Here is an 18842-nt window from a genome sequence, read left to right on the forward strand (position 1 = left end):
GCCCCTGGAACGTTGATAGTGGGGGATTCAGCGTTGGTAATGCTGTTGTTAGATTCTCTTATTGGAGATGGTCATTGCCTGGCTCTTGTGTGGCGTGAATGTTACTTGCCACTTATCAGCCCAAGCCTGAATATTGTTCAGGTCTTGTTGCATATGGACTCGGACTGCTTCAGTATCTGAGGAGTCGTGAATGGAGCTGAACATTGTGCAATCATCAGTGAACATCCCCATTTCTGACCTTATGATGGAGGGAAGGTCATTGATGAAGCTGCTGAAGATGGTTGGACCTAGGTCATGCGATAAAATCTCCAGGAATATGTCCAACCAGAGTTGACAACTGTACTGCAGATAACGCCATCACAGAAGACACTTTATTCAGCCTGAACTCAGTGTCTGGATTTATTCACGATCGAAGGAGGAAAAAGGCATTGCACAAATACTCTTTGAGAGGAAGCAGATCAGGGCAAAAGGAGTTAATAAACCTGATTGTAAAAGCTGCTTTTTATACAGGTGAAGATGAATCAGCTGTGTCTTTTGTTTCCCTGGTCACAGTATCAGTGTTCAGTTTAATCTTTCAGTATAAAACAAGAGCTCCCATTTCCCTGACTGTTCACCTGAGGACCACCAGTAGCAGAAGTATCAGCAGAGCCCCTTAACACCAATTCTCCATCTAGTGATACCTGTGAATTATGAAGGACCCCCTACCCCTTCCCCCTCCTCCCTACCTTTCCCCCTCCCCATCCCCACCCACCTTTCCCCTACCCCTCCCCTGCCACTGCTCTCCTGCCCACCTTTCCCCCTCCCCTGCCTACTACCCCACCCACACCCACCCTGCCCTTCTCCCCCTTTCACCCCCTTCCCCTCTCCCCCTAATCCCTCTCCTACACCCCACCCCTTCCCCCCTCCCTCCTGCAGGGAAGAGTCACAATGACAATACCTGTTTCTTATCAAGTCCAGGATCTCATTGAGCTGAGATGCAATATTCAGGTCCAGGACTGTTTGCAGGTCATGACCAATATGCTCATGTTGTAAATGGGGTGCCTTGAAATCTCAAAGAGCTGTTGGGGTGTGGAGAGACCCTAATTGGGAGACTGTGTAAAAAATGCAGCAGCTTTGGGCTTTTGTTAAAAGAGGCATTTTGTTTTGATATTTTGGGGTCTGGAAGACATCATCTCACAGTGCAGGATGGTGTTGTCCTTTGGGATCCCCCTTTACGTGTATTATAAGGCGGAACAGGAGAATTTTCTAACTTGCACAGAGTCCCATTCACCTGTTGTCTCCTGTGCTCATTGATCTACACTGATCCAATCTAGCAACACTTCGATTTTAAAATTCTCATTCTTGTTTTCGAATCCCCCCATGGCCACGCCCCTCCCTATCTCTGTAACCCCCTCCAGTCCTACAACCTTCCGAGATCTCTGCACTCTTCCAATTCTGGTCTCTTGCGCATCCCCAATATTAATCGCTCCAACATTGGCGGCCATGTCTTCAGCTGCCTGGGCTCTACACACTGAAATTTCCACATCTCCACCTCTCTCTCCTCCTTTAAGCCGCTTCTTAAAACCGACCTCTTTGACCAAACTTTTGGTCACCTGTCCTAATATCTCCTTATGAGGCTCGGTGTCAGATTTTGTCTGATAACGCTCCTGTGAAGCACCTTGGGACATTTTACTACAGGGAAACAAGAGGCAGTGGGCATGAGGAAGTGATGTCAGGTGCATACTATTCATTTTAATCGTTTCATGGGATGTGGGCGTCACTGGCTATGCCAGCATTTATCACCCATCCCCAATTGCCCTTGAGAAGGTGGTGGTGAGCTGCCTTCTTGAACCGCTGCAGTCCATGTGGGGTAGGTACACCCACAGTGCTGTCAGGAAGGAAGTTCTAGTATTTTGACCCAGCGACAGTGAAGGAACGGCGATATAGTTCCAAGTCAGGATGGTGTGTGACTTGGAGGGGAACTTGCAGGTGGTGGTGTTCCCATGCATTTGCTGCTCTTGTCCTTCTAGTTGGTAGAGGTCGCGGGTTTGGAAGGTGCTGTCTAAGGAGCCTTGGTGCATTGCTGCAGTGCATCTTGTAGATGGTAAACACTGCTGCCACTGTGTGTAGGTGGTGGAGGAGTGAATGTTTGTAGATGGGGTGCCAATCAAGTGGGCTGCTTTGTCCTGGATGGTGTCGAGCTTCTTGAGTGTTGTTGGAGCTGCACCCATCCAGGCAAGTGGAGAGTATTCCATCACACTCCTGACTTGTGCCTTGTAGATGGTGGACAGGCTTTGGGGAGTCAGGAGGTGAGTTACTCGCTGCAGGATTCCTAGCCTCTGACCTGCTCTTGTAGCCACGGTATTTATATGGCTACTCCAGTTCAGTTTCTGGTCAATAGTAACCCCTAGGATGTTGATAGTGGGGGATTCAATGATGGTAATGCTGTTGAATGTCAAGGGGAGATGGTTAGACTCTCTCTTGTTGGAGAGTTGAGATTCTAGTTTGCTTCCCACTAATTGCACTCATTTCCATGAACCCCTGGGAAATTAGCTGAATTAGTATTGCAAAGCCTTTCCTCATCACAATGAAAGACCAGCAGCCAGAACTGGGATACTTTATCCTTTTAATCAAAATGTATTTCTTTCTAAAACAGTCAAATACACAAAGCTTAAAAGTCAATTGTTGTGGGCTGGAAAATTGTGATTGTGGGAATGTTTTCACAGTCCCCAAACCACCGATGAATAGGAAAGTCACGGTTCTCCACTAGAGGGATCTCAAAGACCATTGAAATCAAAGATGAAAGCAAAATGCAGCAGATGCTGGAAATCTGAAATAGAAACAGAAAGTGCTGGAAATACTCAGCAGGTCTGGCAATATCTGTGGAGAAACAGAGTTAACGTTTCAGGTCGGTGACCTTTCATCAGTTTAAACTGAAACGTTAACTCTGTTTCTCTCTCCACAGATGCTGCCAGACCTGCCGAGTATTTCCAGCACTTTCTGTTCTCGTTTTATGAAGCACAGATGGTTCCTGTAATCTTCAGCTTCAGAATCGATTAACTTTGTCTGAGAATCTTCTGGAGACTTCCCAAGAGCCAGAGAGCGGAGCTAGGGAGAACTTCATGGAGATATTGCAATGGGTCGAATCCTGAGGGCAGTCTCCCTCAGACATGCTCCCTCAATGTAGGGGAGAAATCAGAACACTCACACACTCCCCTGCAATAGAATTCCACCCTTTTTTTGAACAGGCTTGATGCAGTTTCCTCTCTGAATTCTGCTGCATCTTGCAGATGAGACATTAAACAGAGGCCCTGTCTGCCCTCACAGATGGACATAAATGATCCTACGGCACTTTTTGAAGAAGAGCAGGGGAGTTCTCCTCCATGGCCTTGCCCCTCCCTATCTCTCTAATCTCCTGCCTTACAACTCTCTGAGATCTCTGCATTCCTCCAATTCTAGTCTCGTGCATCCCTGATTTTACTAAGCATTGGAATTCCCTCCCTAGACCACTCTGCTTCTCCACCTCCACCTCTCTCTCCTCTAAGAGTCTTCTTCAAACCTACCTCATTGATCACGTTTTTGGTCACCTGACCTAGCATGTCATGTGACTCAGTATCAGCTTTTGCTTTATAACACTCTTAGGGATTTTACTATGTTAAAGTTGCTATATAAATACAGGTTGTTGTTGTCCTGTACCAATATTTATCCCTCAACCAACATCACTAAAAACAAATTACTAGCACATTGTTGATTATGGGATCTTGCTGTGTGCAAATTGGCTGCTGCCTTTCCTATAACAGTGACTACACTTCAAAAAGTATTTCATTGGATATGAAGCACTTTGGGACATCCTGAGTTTGTGAAAGGCGCTACAGAAATGTTGCTTTTCTTTCTCATTTAGTAACTGCATTTTGCAATTTGAAAATTAGTGGAACTGTCTTGTAATCTTATTTTTTGTTGTCCGTCTGTTTACAGCCGGTGTCCTTGCTTTTACTGCCAGATCATAAAGATTTGGGATTTCAGCCAGCAATACTTTTCAATCTGCGTTAGTTAATTAAAGTTTCAGAAGAATATAATCACAGTAATATTTCACAAACGGCAGAAGATGCAGAATGATAATCCACCACAGACCTGAACTATGTAAGGTATTATTTATTATTAGGATACTGTTCCATTATAGCTCGTACTGGGTCATTCTACAATCTGCTTCATGGATGAAAAGGAGCTGAACTAGGTGTTAGTGAGACTGCAGCGTTAGACTGACAGTGGGAGATAATGAAGAGTATTACAGGCTGTGTCCAGATCAATCCCTTGGGGGCGCGGAGTCGCAGCAGCAGAAAAAGCCAACAAGAACATTGCAAACAGTCCTTTCTTCCACAACATAGCCGCTCTCTGGAATGGTGACTTTATCAAGTCAGAATTCAAGATTTGTAAACTGTGCTTCTACCAAGGACATTTAAGTTTTTATTTTAACTCCTTCACTGAGCAGCTGTTATTTGCACTTTCTTACTGATCGCGTAGTTTTTTAATAATTAATTTTTGATGATGAGCTTTGTCATTACATTTGTTTAACTTTGAGAAATAGTCATAAAAGAATAAATACGTTTGTTGGAAGTGTTTCTTTGTGTGAATATACAATCCAATGATCAAGTTTCCAAAAGTAAATCTGTACAAATGATGATTTGGGAGGTAACACTTTCTCAAACCTGATTACCAGTTAAATGGCCAGAACATTTCTTTCATTACAAGAACGCACTTAGTAACGTCATTGAGTCACCAGAGAATATTAATGTAACTGAACAAAATACAAAATCACCTACAGTTCAAATGGCAGTACAGTAGGAGTGCACAATCAATGCAGCTGCTGCCTTCATGCGGAGAGTCTCACCTCTGAGGCACAAGATTATGGGTTCAGATCGCACTGCAGAGACAGACCATAACCCAGCACGACACTCCCAGTGCAGTACTGAGGGAGTGCTGCACTGTCGGAGGGTCAGTACTGAGGGAGTGCTGCACTGTCAGAGGGTCAGTACTGAGGGAGTGCTGCACTGTCAGAGGGTCAGTACTGAGGGAGCGCTGCACTGTCAGAGGGTCAGTACTGAGGGAGTGCTGCACTGTCAGAGGGTCAGTACTGAGGGAGTGTTGCACTGTCAGAGGGTCAGTACTGAGAGAGTGCTGCACTGTCAAAGGGTCAGTACTGAGGGAGCGCTGCACTGTCAGAGGGTCAGTACTGAGAGCCCCGGGCTGTCGGAGGATCAGTACTGAGGGAGTGCTGCACTGTCAGAGGGTCAGTACTGAGAGAGCGCAGCGCTGTCGGAGGGTCAGTACTGAGGGAGTGCTGCACTGTCGGAGGGTCAGTACTGAGGGAGTGCTACACTGTCAGAGGGTCAGTACTGAGGGAGTGCTGCACTGTCAGAGGGTCAGTACTGAGAGAGTGCTGTACTGTCGGAGGGTTAGTACTGAGGGAGCGCTGCACTGTCAGAGGGTCAGTACTGAGAGCCCCGGGCTGTCGGAGGATCAGTACTGAGGGAGTGCTGCACTGTCGGAGGGTTAGTACTGAGGGAGCGCCGTACTGTCAGAGGGTCAGTACTGAGAGCCCCGTGCTGTCGGAGGGTCAGTACTGAGGGAGTGCTGCACTGTCAGAGGGTCAGTACTGAGAGCCCCGGGCTGTCGGAGGATCAGTACTGAGGGAGTGCTGCACTGTCGGAGGGTTAGTACTGAGGGAGCGCCGTACTGTCAGAGGGTCAGTACTGAGAGCCCCGTGCTGTCGGAGGGTCAGTACTGAGGGAGTGCTGCACTGTCAGAGGGTCAGTACTGCGGGAGTGCTGTGCTGTCGGAGGGTCAGTACTGAGGGAGTGTTGCACTGTCAGAGGGTCAGTGCTGAGGGAGCGCTGCACTGTCGGAGGATCAGTGCTGAGGGAGCGCCGCGCTGTCAGAGGATCAGTGCTGAGGGAGCACCGCACTGTCGGAGGGTCAGTGCTGAGGGAGCGCTGCACTGTCGGAGGATCAGTGCTGAGGGAGCGCCGCGCTGTCAGAGGATCAGTGCTGAGGGAGCACCGCGCTGTCAGAGGATCAGTGCTGAGGGAGCACCGTACTGTCGGAGGGTCAGTGCTGAGGGAGCGCTGCACTGTCGGAGGATCAGTGCTGAGGGAGCGCCGCGCTGTCAGAGGATCAGTGCTGAGGGAGCACCGCACTGTCGGAGGGTCAGTGCTGAGGGAGCGCTGCACTGTCGGAGGATCAGTGCTGAGGGAGTGCTGCACTGTCAGAGGGTCAGTACTGAGAGAGTGCTGCACTGTCAGAGGGTCAGTACTGAGGGAGCGCTGCACTGTCAGAGGGTCAGTACTGAGGGAGTGCTGCACTGTCAGAGGGTCAGTACTGAGAGAGTGCTGCACTGTCAGAGGGTCAGTATTGAGGGAGCGCTGCACTGTCAGAGGGTCAGTACTGAGAGCCCCGGGCTGTCGGAGGATCAGTACTGAGGGAGTGCTGCACTGTCAGAGGGTCAGTACTGAGAGAGCGCAGCGCTGTTGGAGGGTCAGTACTGAGGGAGTGCTGCACTGTCGGAGGGTCAGTACTGAGGGAGTGCTACACTGTCAGAGGGTCAGTACTGAGGGAGTGCTGCACTGTCAGAGGGTCAGTACTGAGAGAGTGCTGTACTGTCGGAGGGTTAGTACTGAGGGAGCGCTGCACTGTCAGAGGGTCAGTACTGAGAGCCCCGGGCTGTCGGAGGATCAGTACTGAGGGAGTGCTGCACTGTCGGAGGGTTAGTACTGAGGGAGCGCCGTACTGTCAGAGGGTCAGTACTGAGAGCCCCGTGCTGTTGGAGGGTCAGTACTGAGGGAGTGCTGCACTGTCAGAGGGTCAGTACTGAGAGCCCCGGGCTGTCGGAGGATCAGTACTGAGGGAGTGCTGCACTGTCGGAGGGTTAGTACTGAGGGAGCGCCGTACTGTCAGAGGGTCAGTACTGAGAGCCCCGTGCTGTCGGAGGGTCAGTACTGAGGGAGTGCTGCACTGTCAGAGGGTCAGTACTGCGGGAGTGCTGTGCTGTCGGAGGGTCAGTACTGAGGGAGTGTTGCACTGTCAGAGGGTCAGTGCTGAGGGAGCGCTGCACTGTCGGAGGATCAGTGCTGAGGGAGCGCCGCGCTGTCAGAGGATCAGTGCTGAGGGAGCACCGCACTGTCGGAGGGTCAGTGCTGAGGGAGCGCTGCACTGTCGGAGGATCAGTGCTGAGGGAGCGCCGCGCTGTCAGAGGATCAGTGCTGAGGGAGCATCGCACTGTCGGAGGGTCAGTGCTGAGGGAGCGCTGCACTGTCGGAGGATCAGTGCTGAGGGAGCGCCGCGCTGTCAGAGGATCAGTGCTGAGGGAGCGCCACGCTGTCAGAGGATCAGTGCTGAGGGAGCGCCGCGCTGTCAGAGGATCAGTGCTGAGGGAGCACCGCACTGTCGGAGGGTCAGTACTGAGGGAGCGCCGCGCTGTCGGAGGTGCTGTCTTTTAGATGAGTCCTTAAACTGAGGCCCTGTCTGTCCTCTGAGGTGAAATGAAAGATCCCATCGCCCTATTTTGAAGTTCAGGGAACTCTCTCCAGTAACCTGACCAATATTTATCCCTGAACTAACATCACGAAAACAGACTACCTGATCAATCATCACTTTGGTGTTTGCAGAATCTTGTTGTACACGAATTGGCTGCTGAGATTCTTACATTACAACAGTGACTACATTTCAAAAAATATTGCATTGACTGTAAAGCACTTTGTGTGACATCCTGAGTTTGTGAAAGGCACTATAGAAATTTGAATCTATTGCTGTTGATATCTATATTTTGTTAGATTGTGTGTAATAGAGTAACACAATTGTTGGAAGATGCAGAGAGCAGGGAACCTTGTAACACATTATTCAAAGGGGGACATTTCCCAAGCTGAGCCTCCTGGTGAGCTGCATTACTTGCAGTCCACACACAGCAGAAAATTGTGTTATATCAGACAGACTTGCATTTCTATAGCACCTTTCACAACCTCAGGATGTCCCAAAGTGCTTTACAGCCAATGAAGTACTTTTTGATTTGTCGTCACTGTTGTAATGTAGGAAACACAGCAGCCAATTTGCACACAGCAAGATCCCACAAACAGCAATGTAATAATGATCAGTGATGTTGGCTGAGGGATCAATATTGATCAGGACACTGGGGAGACTCCTCTGCTCTTCTTCAAAACAGTACCATGTGATCTCACATATCCACCTTAGAGTGCAGACAGGGCCTCGGTTTAACGTCTCATCTGAAAGACAGTACTGCAAAATCCAGAAACTTGGCAGGTAAGATTCAGTGTGGCTCATTTGTTGACTCTCTGGCCTTTGTGTAAGAAAGTTGAGGTTACAAACCTCATTCCACAGCTTGAGCACATAATCTAGGCTGGTACTTCATGCAGTGCAGAGAGAATGCTGCCCTGTCAGAGGTGCACTTTACACTGAGGGCTTTTTTTTTAAAAAAGGTGCAGGCAAAAAATCCCAGGTCACTATTCCAAGGGGAAGGAGTTCTCCCAATGCACTGGCCAACATTCTTTACCCAACCAGTGTCATCATAAGCAGATTAATTGCTCATTTATCTCATTCCGTGTTCATAGATAATTAATATATAAAATTATTTGCCACATGGTACACTTCAGATAGCCAGGTGGTGAAGGATAGAACTGGAGCCTAATCTATACACACTTATAAACATTTATTTAAAGAGACACACATTATAAACATGCACCTCTGAGCCCAACAGCCACAGTTTCAGTCTGTTCCCATATACAGGTGCACAAGTGAATCCTCAGTTAATGCCCCTGAATCCAATTAAACACTCAATTAATATACAATTAACAACACATGCCTTATATAATGGCATGAACTGCACTTCAAAAGTAAATCAGTGGTGTGAAGCATTTTTCAATGTCCTGAGGATATGGTCAAGTGTGATTTAAATCACAGAATAATACAGAAGGAGGCCATTCAGCCCATCGTGCCTGTGCTGGCTCTTTTGTGCAGCTATTCAATTGAGTTATCCAAGTCCAATATTTAAACTTTGGAAAATGGCAGCAGTTTTCTCAGCAGTATTGGCTGATGGTTTCTTTGAGCTTCTTCAGTTTCGTTTTGATTTCCTCACTCCTGCACTTCCTGATCCTGTCTTGTAAAAGGTCCTGTAGCTCTTTACACCACTGTGGCATCCACACAAAGGTCTTCTTTTGGAGAAATTCGTTAAAGATTTTTATGAGAAAATGGATGAGCTTTTCACTGTCACATAGTCGGCACCTCTGAAGAACCCAGTGACACCAACCCTCCCATTGGTTGTGGTCATCACTGAAGCCCGTGATGAGAAGACTGGAATTGGAAGGGTTCAGACCCCGGTACAGTTTCACAATCTCCTCTTCTTGAAGGCAATGTCCAATTAACCTGAAAAACAATGGTCACAACATTGACAAAGGTCAGAACTTATACTGCAGCAGGTGTTCGCTTCTTCAGATAGGTTCAGTTGACAGAAATCTCATAATCATAGATCCTACAGCACAGAATGAGGCCATTTGCTCCATCGAACCTGTGCTGGCTCTTTGAAAGAGCTATCCAATTAGTCCCATTCCCCAGCTCTTTACCCACAGCTCTGTAAATTTTCCTTTTCAAATATTTATCCAATTCCCTTTTGAAAGTTACTATTGAATCTGTTTCCACCGCCCTTTCAGGCAGCGCGTTCCAGATCACAACAACTCACTGTGTAAAATAATTCTCCTCATCTCCCCCTCTGGTTCGTTTGCCAATTACCTTAAATCTGTGTCCTCTGGATAGTGCGCTGCCTGACACTGGAAACGGTTTCTGCCTATTTACTCTATCAAAACCCTTTTTGAACACCTTTATAAAATCTCCTTAGAAGAGAGAAGGTTACAGGAAAACAGTTCCAGCTTCTCCAGTTTCTCTGCATAACTGAACTTCCTCATCCCCACTGAGTCACATACCCAATTCCCACACCGTTATCAGCAGGTAATTGTCAGAGCTGCTTTGTTAAACCAAGGCACTGTCTGTTTATTCAGTGGGATGTTAAAGATCCCCTGTTATTCGGAGAAGAGGAGGGAGTTCTCCTGGTGTCCTGACTAATGTACCTTGTTAAACCAATGCCACCAAATTCAAAGTGGCTGGTCATTCACCTCATTTACTGTCTGTGCGAGCTTGTGTTTGCCTGAATGACAACAGTGACTGGACTTCAAAAAAATTTTGAGGTTGCGATGTGCTTTGGAGCATCCAGTAAGTGTTATAAGCGGCATGGACAGAGTGGATAGTCAGAAGCTTTTTCCCAGGGTGGAAGAGTCAGTTACTAGGGGACATACGTTTAGGGTGCGAGGGGCGAAGTTTAGAGGGGATGTGCGAGGCAAGTTCTTTACACAGAGGGTGGTGAGTGTCTGGAACTTGCTGCCGGGGGAGGTGGTGGAAGCAGGTACGATAGCGACGTTTAAGAGGCATCTTGACAAATACATGAATAGGATGGGAATAGAGGGATACGGACCCCAGAAGTGCAGAAGGTTTTAGTTTAGACAGGCACCATGATCGGCGCAGGCTTGGAGGGCCGAATGGCCTGTGCCTGTGCTGTACTGTTCTTTGTTCTTTGTTATACGATGCTTTATAAACATTCATTCTTTCTTACAAGCAGGGAAAAGAAGCCTGTAGAATTTGTCACTGACCACTAATTGCCATCACAACATGTGTGCAACATTAGGCAATCTCTTGCTAAAGGCACACGCTATTATTACATGGCGATGGATCAGTGAACAAATATGACAACAAATAGTGTCTAACAAGCACTGAACAGTAATGAGGAGCAGCAGCCCTCACCGATACAGACACTACCTAACACGAGGAGCTTGAGGGAAACTGCACCACCCTAACTAAATACTCCCTTAGTCGAGATTGCTCAGATCCCATCTGGTGTAACTCTGTTCAGTTCTGGGCAACGCACCTCAGTGAAGATATACTGGCCTTAGAGGGGTTGCAGCACAGAATCACCAAAATGAGTATAGAAGATTAAATGGTGATCTAATTGAGGTGTTTAAGAGGGTGATAGGGTCGATAGAGAGAAACTATTTCCTCTGGTGGGGGGAGTCCAGAACAAGGGGGCAGAACCTTAAAATTAGAGTCAGGCTGTACAGGTGTGATGTCAGGAAGCCCTTCTTCCCAGAAAGAGGAGTGGAAATCTGGAACTCTCTTCCCCCAAAAAAGCTGTGGAGGCTGGGGGAGAACTGAAAATATGAAAATGGAGATTTTGTTTTCAGTTTTTGTCATTTTTGTTGTCGTTGGATGAGGGTATTAAGGGTTATAAACACAAGGAGTTAAGACACAGATCAGCCATGATCTAGAACTGGGGGGCACAGTTTTAAAATAAGAGGTCTCCCGTTTCAGACAGAGACGAGGAGGAATTTCTTCTCTCAGAGGGTTGTTAATCTTTGGAATTCTCTTCCCCAGACAGCAGTGGAGGCTGGGTCACTGAATATATTGAAGGCTGAGTTAGACAGATTTTGATCCACAAGGGAGTCAATGGTTATTGGGTGGGGCGGGGGGGGTGGCGGAGTGCAGCAGGAAAGGAGTTAGGGCCACAATCAGATCAGCCATGATCTTATTGAATGGCGGAGCAGGCTCAAGGGGCCGAGTGGCCTACTCCTGCTCCTAGTTCTTATATTCTTATGTCCATCCACCCCCCCTTAGCATCATATCCCTTTATACCCTTGACTAGTAAAAATCAATCAATCTCAGATTCAATATTAATTGAGATATCACCTACTGCTTTTAATGGGCAAAGTAATAAAAGACTTGCATTTATATAGCACCTTTTATAACCTCAGGACATCCCAAAGCACTTTAGAGCCAATGAAATACTTCTGAAGTTTAGTCACTGTCGTAATGTAGGAGAGAGTGCCACACTTTTATCACTTCTTTGCAGGAGTGTTTCCCAACTTCTGTTTAGAGATACAGCAATGAAACAGGCCCTTCGGCTCACCAAGTCTGTGCCGACCATCAACCACCCATTTATACTAATCCTACATTAATCCCATTACCCTCTCACATCCCCACCTTCCCTCAATTCCCCTACCACCTACTTATACTGGGGACAATTTATAATAGCCAATTTATCTATCAACCTGCAAGTCTTTGGCCGTGGGAGGAAACCGGAGCACCCGGCGAAAACCCACATGGTCTCAGGGAGAACTTGCAAACTCCACACAGGCAGTACCCAGAATCGAACCCGGGTCGCTGGAGCTGTGAGGCTGCGGTGCTAACCACTGCTCCACTGTGCCGCCCAGTGGAACAGTCTTTATATGTGGAACATTCCTTGTTCCAGTCCTACTCAGGCCCCCCTCCCTCATCTCTTCCAATACATTGATGACTGTATCGGTGCCACTTCCTGCTCTCGTCCTGAACTGGAAAATGTCACTGACGTTGTTTCCAATTTCCACCCTTCTCTCACCTTCACACGGTCTATCCCTTCCCTTCCTCAACTTCTCTGCCTCCATTTCTGGGGAGAGGCCAACAACCAATATTCACGATAAGCCCACGGACTCCCACAGCTACCTCGACGACACTTTCTCACACCCTACTTCCTGTAAGGACTCCATTCCATTCTCCCAGTTTCTCCGTCTCTGTCACATTTGTTCAGTTGATAAATCTTCCATACTAGCGCGATGATATGTCTTCCTTTTTCCTCAACCCAGGATTCTCCTCCCACCCACTGTGATCGTTGACGGGGCTTTTGACCGTGTGCGTCCCATTTCCTGCACTTCTGCTCTCACCCTTTCCCCTCCCTCCCAGAACAGTGACAAGGTTCACTCTGTTCTCACCTTCCACCCCAACAGCCTCTGTATTCAATGGATCATCCTCCACCATTTCTGCCACCTCCAGCACTCCCTTTCCATTTCAGCATTCTGAAGGGACAGTTCCCTCTGCAACACCCTGGTTCACTCCTTAGTTACATTCAACACCCTCTCCCTCTCCCGCGTCACCTTTCCATGCAAGCACAGGGGGTGCAACACCTACCCTTTTACCTCCTCCTTTCTCACCATCCAGGGTCGCAAACACACCTTCCAAGTGAAGCAGTGATTTGTATTTCTTTCAATTTAGTATACTATATTCGCTGCTCACAATGTGGTCTCCACTAAATTGGGAGACCAAACACAGAGTGGGTGACCACTTTGTGGAACAATATCATTCAGTCACAAGTGTGACCCCGAGCTTCCAGTCGCCTGTTATTTTAATTCACCACCTTGCTCCCACTCTGACCTTTCTGTCCTTGGCCTGCTCCAGTGTTCCATTGAAGCTCAAGGCAAGCTCGAGGAACAGCACCTCATCTTTCAACTGAACACTTTACAGCCTTCTGGACTCAACACTGAGTTCAACAATTTTAGATCATAACCTCGGCCCCTATTTTGTTTCCTTTTTCTTCGCTTGTTTGTTTTTTTTTCTCTTGTTTCTCTCTCTTTTCTTGACTTTACTTTCAGACGGCCGTTACTCAGGATCCTGCCATTCACACTGCCTCTAGACACATCTTTTGTTTCTTTACTTCTACTACAGGTCAGTTAGCTTAACATCGGTCATAGGAAAAATGTCAGAAGCTATTATTAAAGACGTTATAGCAGGGCACTTAGAAAAATTCAACATAATCAAGCAGAGTCAACATGGTTTTGTGAAAGGGAAATCATGTTTAACCAATTTATTGGAATTCTCAGAAGTAGTAACATGTGCTGTGGATAAAAGGAAACTGGTGGATGTACTGTACTTAGATTTCCAGAAGGCATTTGATAAGGTGCCACATCAAAGATTATTGCGGAAAATAAAAGCTCATGGTGTAGGGGGTAACATATTGACATGGATAGAAGATTGGCTAGCTAACAGGAAACAGAGAGTAAGCATAAATGGGTCATTTTCTGGTTGGCAAAATGTAATTTTATTCATTTTTTATTTAGAGATACAGCACTGAAACAGGCCCTTCGGCCCACCGAGTCTGTGCCGACTAAAAACCACCCATTTATAATAACCCTACATTAATCCCATATTCTCTACCACATCCCCACCATTCTCCTACCACTTACCTACACTAGGGACAATTTACAATGGGCAATTTACCTATCAACCTGCAAGTTTTTTGGAGGTGGGAGGAAACTGGAACAAACCCACGCAGACACAAGAAGAACTTGCAAACTCCACACTGGCAGTACCCAGAACCGAACCCGGGTCGCTGGAGCTGTGAGGCTGCGGTGCTAACCACTGCGCCACTGTGCCGTAATGAGTGGTGCACCACAGGGATCAGTGCTGGGGCCTCAACTTTTTACAATTTATATCAATGACTTGGATGAAGGGACTGAAGGTATGGTTGCTAAATTTGCTGATGACATAAAGTTAGGTAGAAAAGTTGTGAAGTGGACATAAGGAGGCTAAAGGGATATAGATTGGTTAAGTGAGTTGGCAAAGATATGATAAATGGAGTATAATGTAGGAAATGTGGAATTGTCCACTTTGGCAGGAAGAATAAAAAAGAAGCATATTATCTAAATGGTGAGAGATTGCAGAGCTCTGAGATGCAGAGGGAGCTGGGTGTCTTAGTGCACGAATCGCAAAAGGTTAGTAACAGGTACAGCACGTAATTAGGAAAGATAATAGAATGTTATTGTTTATCATGAGGGGAATTGAATACAAAAGTAGGGAGGTTATGCTTCAGTTATATAGGGCATTAGTGAGACCACATCTGGAGTACTGTATACAGTATTGGTCTCCTTATTTAAGGAAGGATGTAAATCCATTGGAAGCAGTTCAGTGAAGGTTCACTAGACTAATACCTGGAATGGGTGGGCTGTCTTATGAGGAAAGATTGGACAGGCTAGGTTTGTATTGCTGGAATTTAGAAGAGTAAGAGATGACTTGATAGAACCATATAAGATCATGAGGGGTCTTGACAGGGTGGATGTGGAAAGGATGTTTCCCCTTGTGGGAGAATCTAGAAATAGGGGTCACTGTTTAAAAATAAGGGGTCGTCCATTTAAAACAGAGATGAGGAGAAATTTTTTCTCTCAGAGGGTCATGAGTCATTGGAATTCTCTTCCTCAAAAGGCAGTGGAAGCAGAGTCTTTGAATATTTTAAGGCAGAAGGAGATAGATTCTTGATAAGCAAGGGGGTAAAAGGTTATCGGGGGTAGGTGGGAATGTGGAGTTGAGGTTACAATCAGATCAGCCATGATCTTGTTGTAGCAGAGTTGAGGGGCCGAGTGGCCTACTCCTGCTCCTAATTTGTATGTTCATATGGCCCATTACCACTCCCTTTGGCCTTGCACGATGAACCCTTTCATCATCTATTCCCTCCTGCTCTCCACCCGATCACAGACCTTCCCTTTTGTTCTTCTTCCCAGCCCATCCACCCTCCTTTCACTTGTTTACAACCTATTACATTTCTAATTTTTCCCAGTTCTGATGAAGGGTCTCTGACCTGAAACGTTAACTCTGTTTCTCTCTCCTCAGATGCTGCCAGACCTGCTGAGTATTTCCAGCACTTCTGTTTTCATTTCAGATTTCCAGCATCCGCAGTATTTTGTCTTTCAGTTTTGTTGCTCTGAGCCTCTGGCCAGTGGGAGTGGGAAAGCAATCAGCAGGAATATTAGAACATAGAACATTACAGCGCAGTACAGGCCCTTCGGCCCTCGATGTTGCGCCGACCTGTGAAACCATCTGACCTACACTATTCCATTTTCATCCATATGTCTGTCCAATGACCACTTAAATGCCCTTAAAGTTGGCGAATCTACTACTGTTGCAGGCAGGGCGTTCCACGCCCCTACTACTCTCTGAGTAAAGAAACTACCTCTCACATCTGTCCTATATCTATCACCCCTCAACTTAAAGCTATGTCCCCTCGTGTTTGCCATCACCATCCGAGGAAAAAGACTCTCACTATCCACCCTATCTAACCCTCTGATTATCTTATATGTCTCTATTAAGTCACCTCTCCTCCTCCTTCTCTCTAACGAAAACAACCTCACGTCCCTCAGCCTTTCCTCGTAAGACCTTCTTTCCATACCAGGCAACATCCTAGTAAATCTCCTCTGCACCCTTTCCATAGCTTCCACATCCTTCCTATAATGCGGTGACCAGAACTGCACGCAATACTCCAGGTGCGGCCGCACCAGAGTTTTGTACATCTGCAGCATGACCTCGTGGCTTCGAAACTCGATCCCCCTACTAATAAAAGCTAACACACCATATGCCTTCTTAACAGCCCTATTAACCTGGGTAGCAACCTTCAGGGATTTATGTACCTGGACACCAAGATCTCTCTGTTCATCTACACTACCAAGAATCTTCCCATTAGCCCAGTACTCTGCATTCCTGTTACTCCTTCCAAAGTGAATCACCTCACACTTTTCCGCATTAAACTCCATTTGCCATCTCTCAGCCCAGCTCTGCAGCCTATCTATGTCCCTCTGTAACCTACAACATCCTTCGGCACTATCCACAACTCCACCGACCTTAGTGTCATCCGCAAATTTACTAACCCACCCTTCTACACCCTCATCCAGGTCATTTATAAAAATGACAAACAGCAGTGGCCCCAAAACAGATCCTTGCGGTACACCACTAGTAACTAAACTCCAGGATGAACATTTGCCATCAAACACCACCCTCTGTCTTCTTTCAGCTAGCCAATTTCTGATCCAAAGCACTAAATCACCTTCAATCCCATACTTCCGTATTTTCTGCAATAGCCTACCGTGGGGAACCTTATCAAACGCCTTACTGAAATGCATATACACCACATCCACTGCTTTACCCTCATCCACCTGTTTGGTCACCTTCTCAAAAAACTCAATAAGGTTTGTGAGGCACAGCCTACCCTTCACAAAACCGTGCTGACTATCGCTAATGAACTTATTCTTTTCAAGATGATTATAAATCCTATCTCTTATAACCTTTTCCAACATTTTACCCACAACCGAAGTAAGGCTCACAGGTCTATAATTAGCAGGGCTGTCTCTACTCCCCTTCTTGAACAAGGGGACAACATTTGCTATCCTCCAGTCTTCCGGCACTATTCCTGTCGACAATGACGACATAAAGATCAAGGACAAAGGCTCTGCAATCTCCTCCCTAGCTTCCCAGAGAATCCTAGGATAAATCCCATCTGGCCCAGGGGACTTATCTATTTTCACACTTTCCAAAATTGCTAACACCTCCTCCTTGTGAACCTCAATCCCATCTAGCCAAGTAGTCTGTATCTCAGTATTCTCCTCGACAACATTTTCTTTCTCTACTGTAAATACTGACGAAAAATATTCATTTAACGCTTCCCCTATCTCCTCTGATTCCACACACAACTTCCCACTACTATCCTTGATTGGCCCTAATCTAACTCTAGTCATTCTTTTATTCCTGATATACCTATGGAAAGCCTTAGGGTTTTCCTTGATCCTATCCGCCAATGACTTCTCGTGTCCTCTCCTCGCTCTTCTTAGCTCTCCCTTTAGATCCTTCCTGGCTAGCTTGTAACTCTCAAGTGCCCTAACTGAGCCTTCACGTCTCATCCTAACATAAGCCTTCTTCTTCCTCTTGACAAGCGCTTCAACTTCTTTAGTAAACCACGGCTCCCTCGCTCGACAACTTCCTCCCTGCCTGACAGGTACATACTTATCAAGGACACGCAGTAGCTGCTCCTTGAATAAGCTCCACATTTCGATTGTTCCCATCCCCTGCAGTTTCCTTCCCCATCCTACGCATCCTAAATCTTGCCTAATCACATCATAATTTCCTTTCCCCCAGCTATAATTCTTGCCCTGTGGTATATACCTGTCCCTGCCCATCGCTAAGGTAAACCTAACCGAATTGTGATCACTATCACCAAAGTGCTCACCTACATCTAAATCTAACACCTGGCCGGGTTCATTACCCAGTACCAAATCCAATGTGGCATTGCCCCTGGTTGGCCTGTCTACATACTGTGCCAGAAAACCCTCCTGCACACACTGGACAAAAACTGACTCATCTAAAGTACTCGAACTATAGTATTTCCAGTCAATATTTGGAAAGTTAAAGTCCCCCATAACAACTACCCTGTTACTCTCGCTCCTGTCGAGAATCATCTTCGCTATCCTTTCTTCTACATCTCTGGAACTATTCGGAGGTCTATAGAAAACTCCCAACAGGGTGACCTCTCCTCTCCTGTTTCTAACCTTGGCCCATACTACCTCAGTAGACGAGTCCTCAAATGTCTTTTCTGCCGCCGTAATACCCTCCTTGATTAACAATGCCACACCACCCCCCTCTTTTACCATCTTCTCTGTTCTTACTGAAACATCTAAATCCCGGAACCTGCAACATCCATTCCTGTCCCTGCTCTACCCATGTCTCCGAAATGGCCACAACATCGAGATCCCAGGTACCAACCCATGCTGCAAGCTCACCCACCTTATTCCGGATGCTCCTGGCGTTGAAGTTGACACACTTTAAACCAAGTTCTTGCTTGCCAGTGCCCTCTTGCGTCCTTGTAACCTTATCCCTGACCTCACTACTCTCAACATCCTGTACACTGGAACTACAATTTAGGTTCCCATACCCCTGCTGAATTAGTTTAAACCCCCCCGAAGAGCACTAGCAAATCTCCCCCCCAGGATATTGGTACCCCTCTGGTTCAGGTGAAGACCATCCTGTTTGTAGAGGTCCCATCTACCCCAGAAAGAGCCCCAATTATCCAGGAAACCAAAACTCTCCCTCCTACACCATACCTGCAGCTACGTGTTCAACTCCTCTCTCCCTATTCCTCGCTTTGCTAGCACGTGGCACGGGCAACAACCCAGAGATAACAACTCTGTTTG

The 18842-nt window shown here is 46.8% G+C and overlaps 2 protein-coding genes across 5 annotated transcripts in view; one reads left to right on the plus strand and one right to left on the minus strand.

Annotated features, from left to right (window-relative positions):
- Positions 1-4593, plus strand: part of LOC137377462 (B-cell scaffold protein with ankyrin repeats-like) — a 264713-nt gene extending 260120 nt beyond the window's left edge. For both annotated transcript variants that reach the window (XM_068047063.1, XM_068047072.1), the window contains one exon: positions 3955-4593. The gene's annotated coding sequence lies outside the window, so the exon portion shown is untranslated. The remainder of the gene's footprint in view (positions 1-3954) is intronic.
- Positions 4594-8098: 3505 nt separating this feature from the next.
- LOC137377469 (NACHT, LRR and PYD domains-containing protein 3-like) overlaps positions 8099-18842 on the minus strand; it is a 31986-nt gene continuing 21242 nt past the window's right edge. The window contains exon 6 of one of the 3 annotated variants that reach the window (XM_068047086.1): positions 8099-9408. In XM_068047086.1, the coding sequence (XP_067903187.1) occupies positions 9063-9408 (346 nt within the window). In that variant the 3' untranslated portion in view covers positions 8099-9062. The remainder of the gene's footprint in view (positions 9409-18842) is intronic. The other 2 variants (XM_068047104.1, XM_068047095.1) reach the window with 2 other exon arrangements.

Source organism: Heterodontus francisci, chromosome 1, assembly GCF_036365525.1.
Source record: "Heterodontus francisci isolate sHetFra1 chromosome 1, sHetFra1.hap1, whole genome shotgun sequence".
Lineage (NCBI taxonomy): Eukaryota > Metazoa > Chordata > Chondrichthyes > Heterodontiformes > Heterodontidae > Heterodontus > Heterodontus francisci.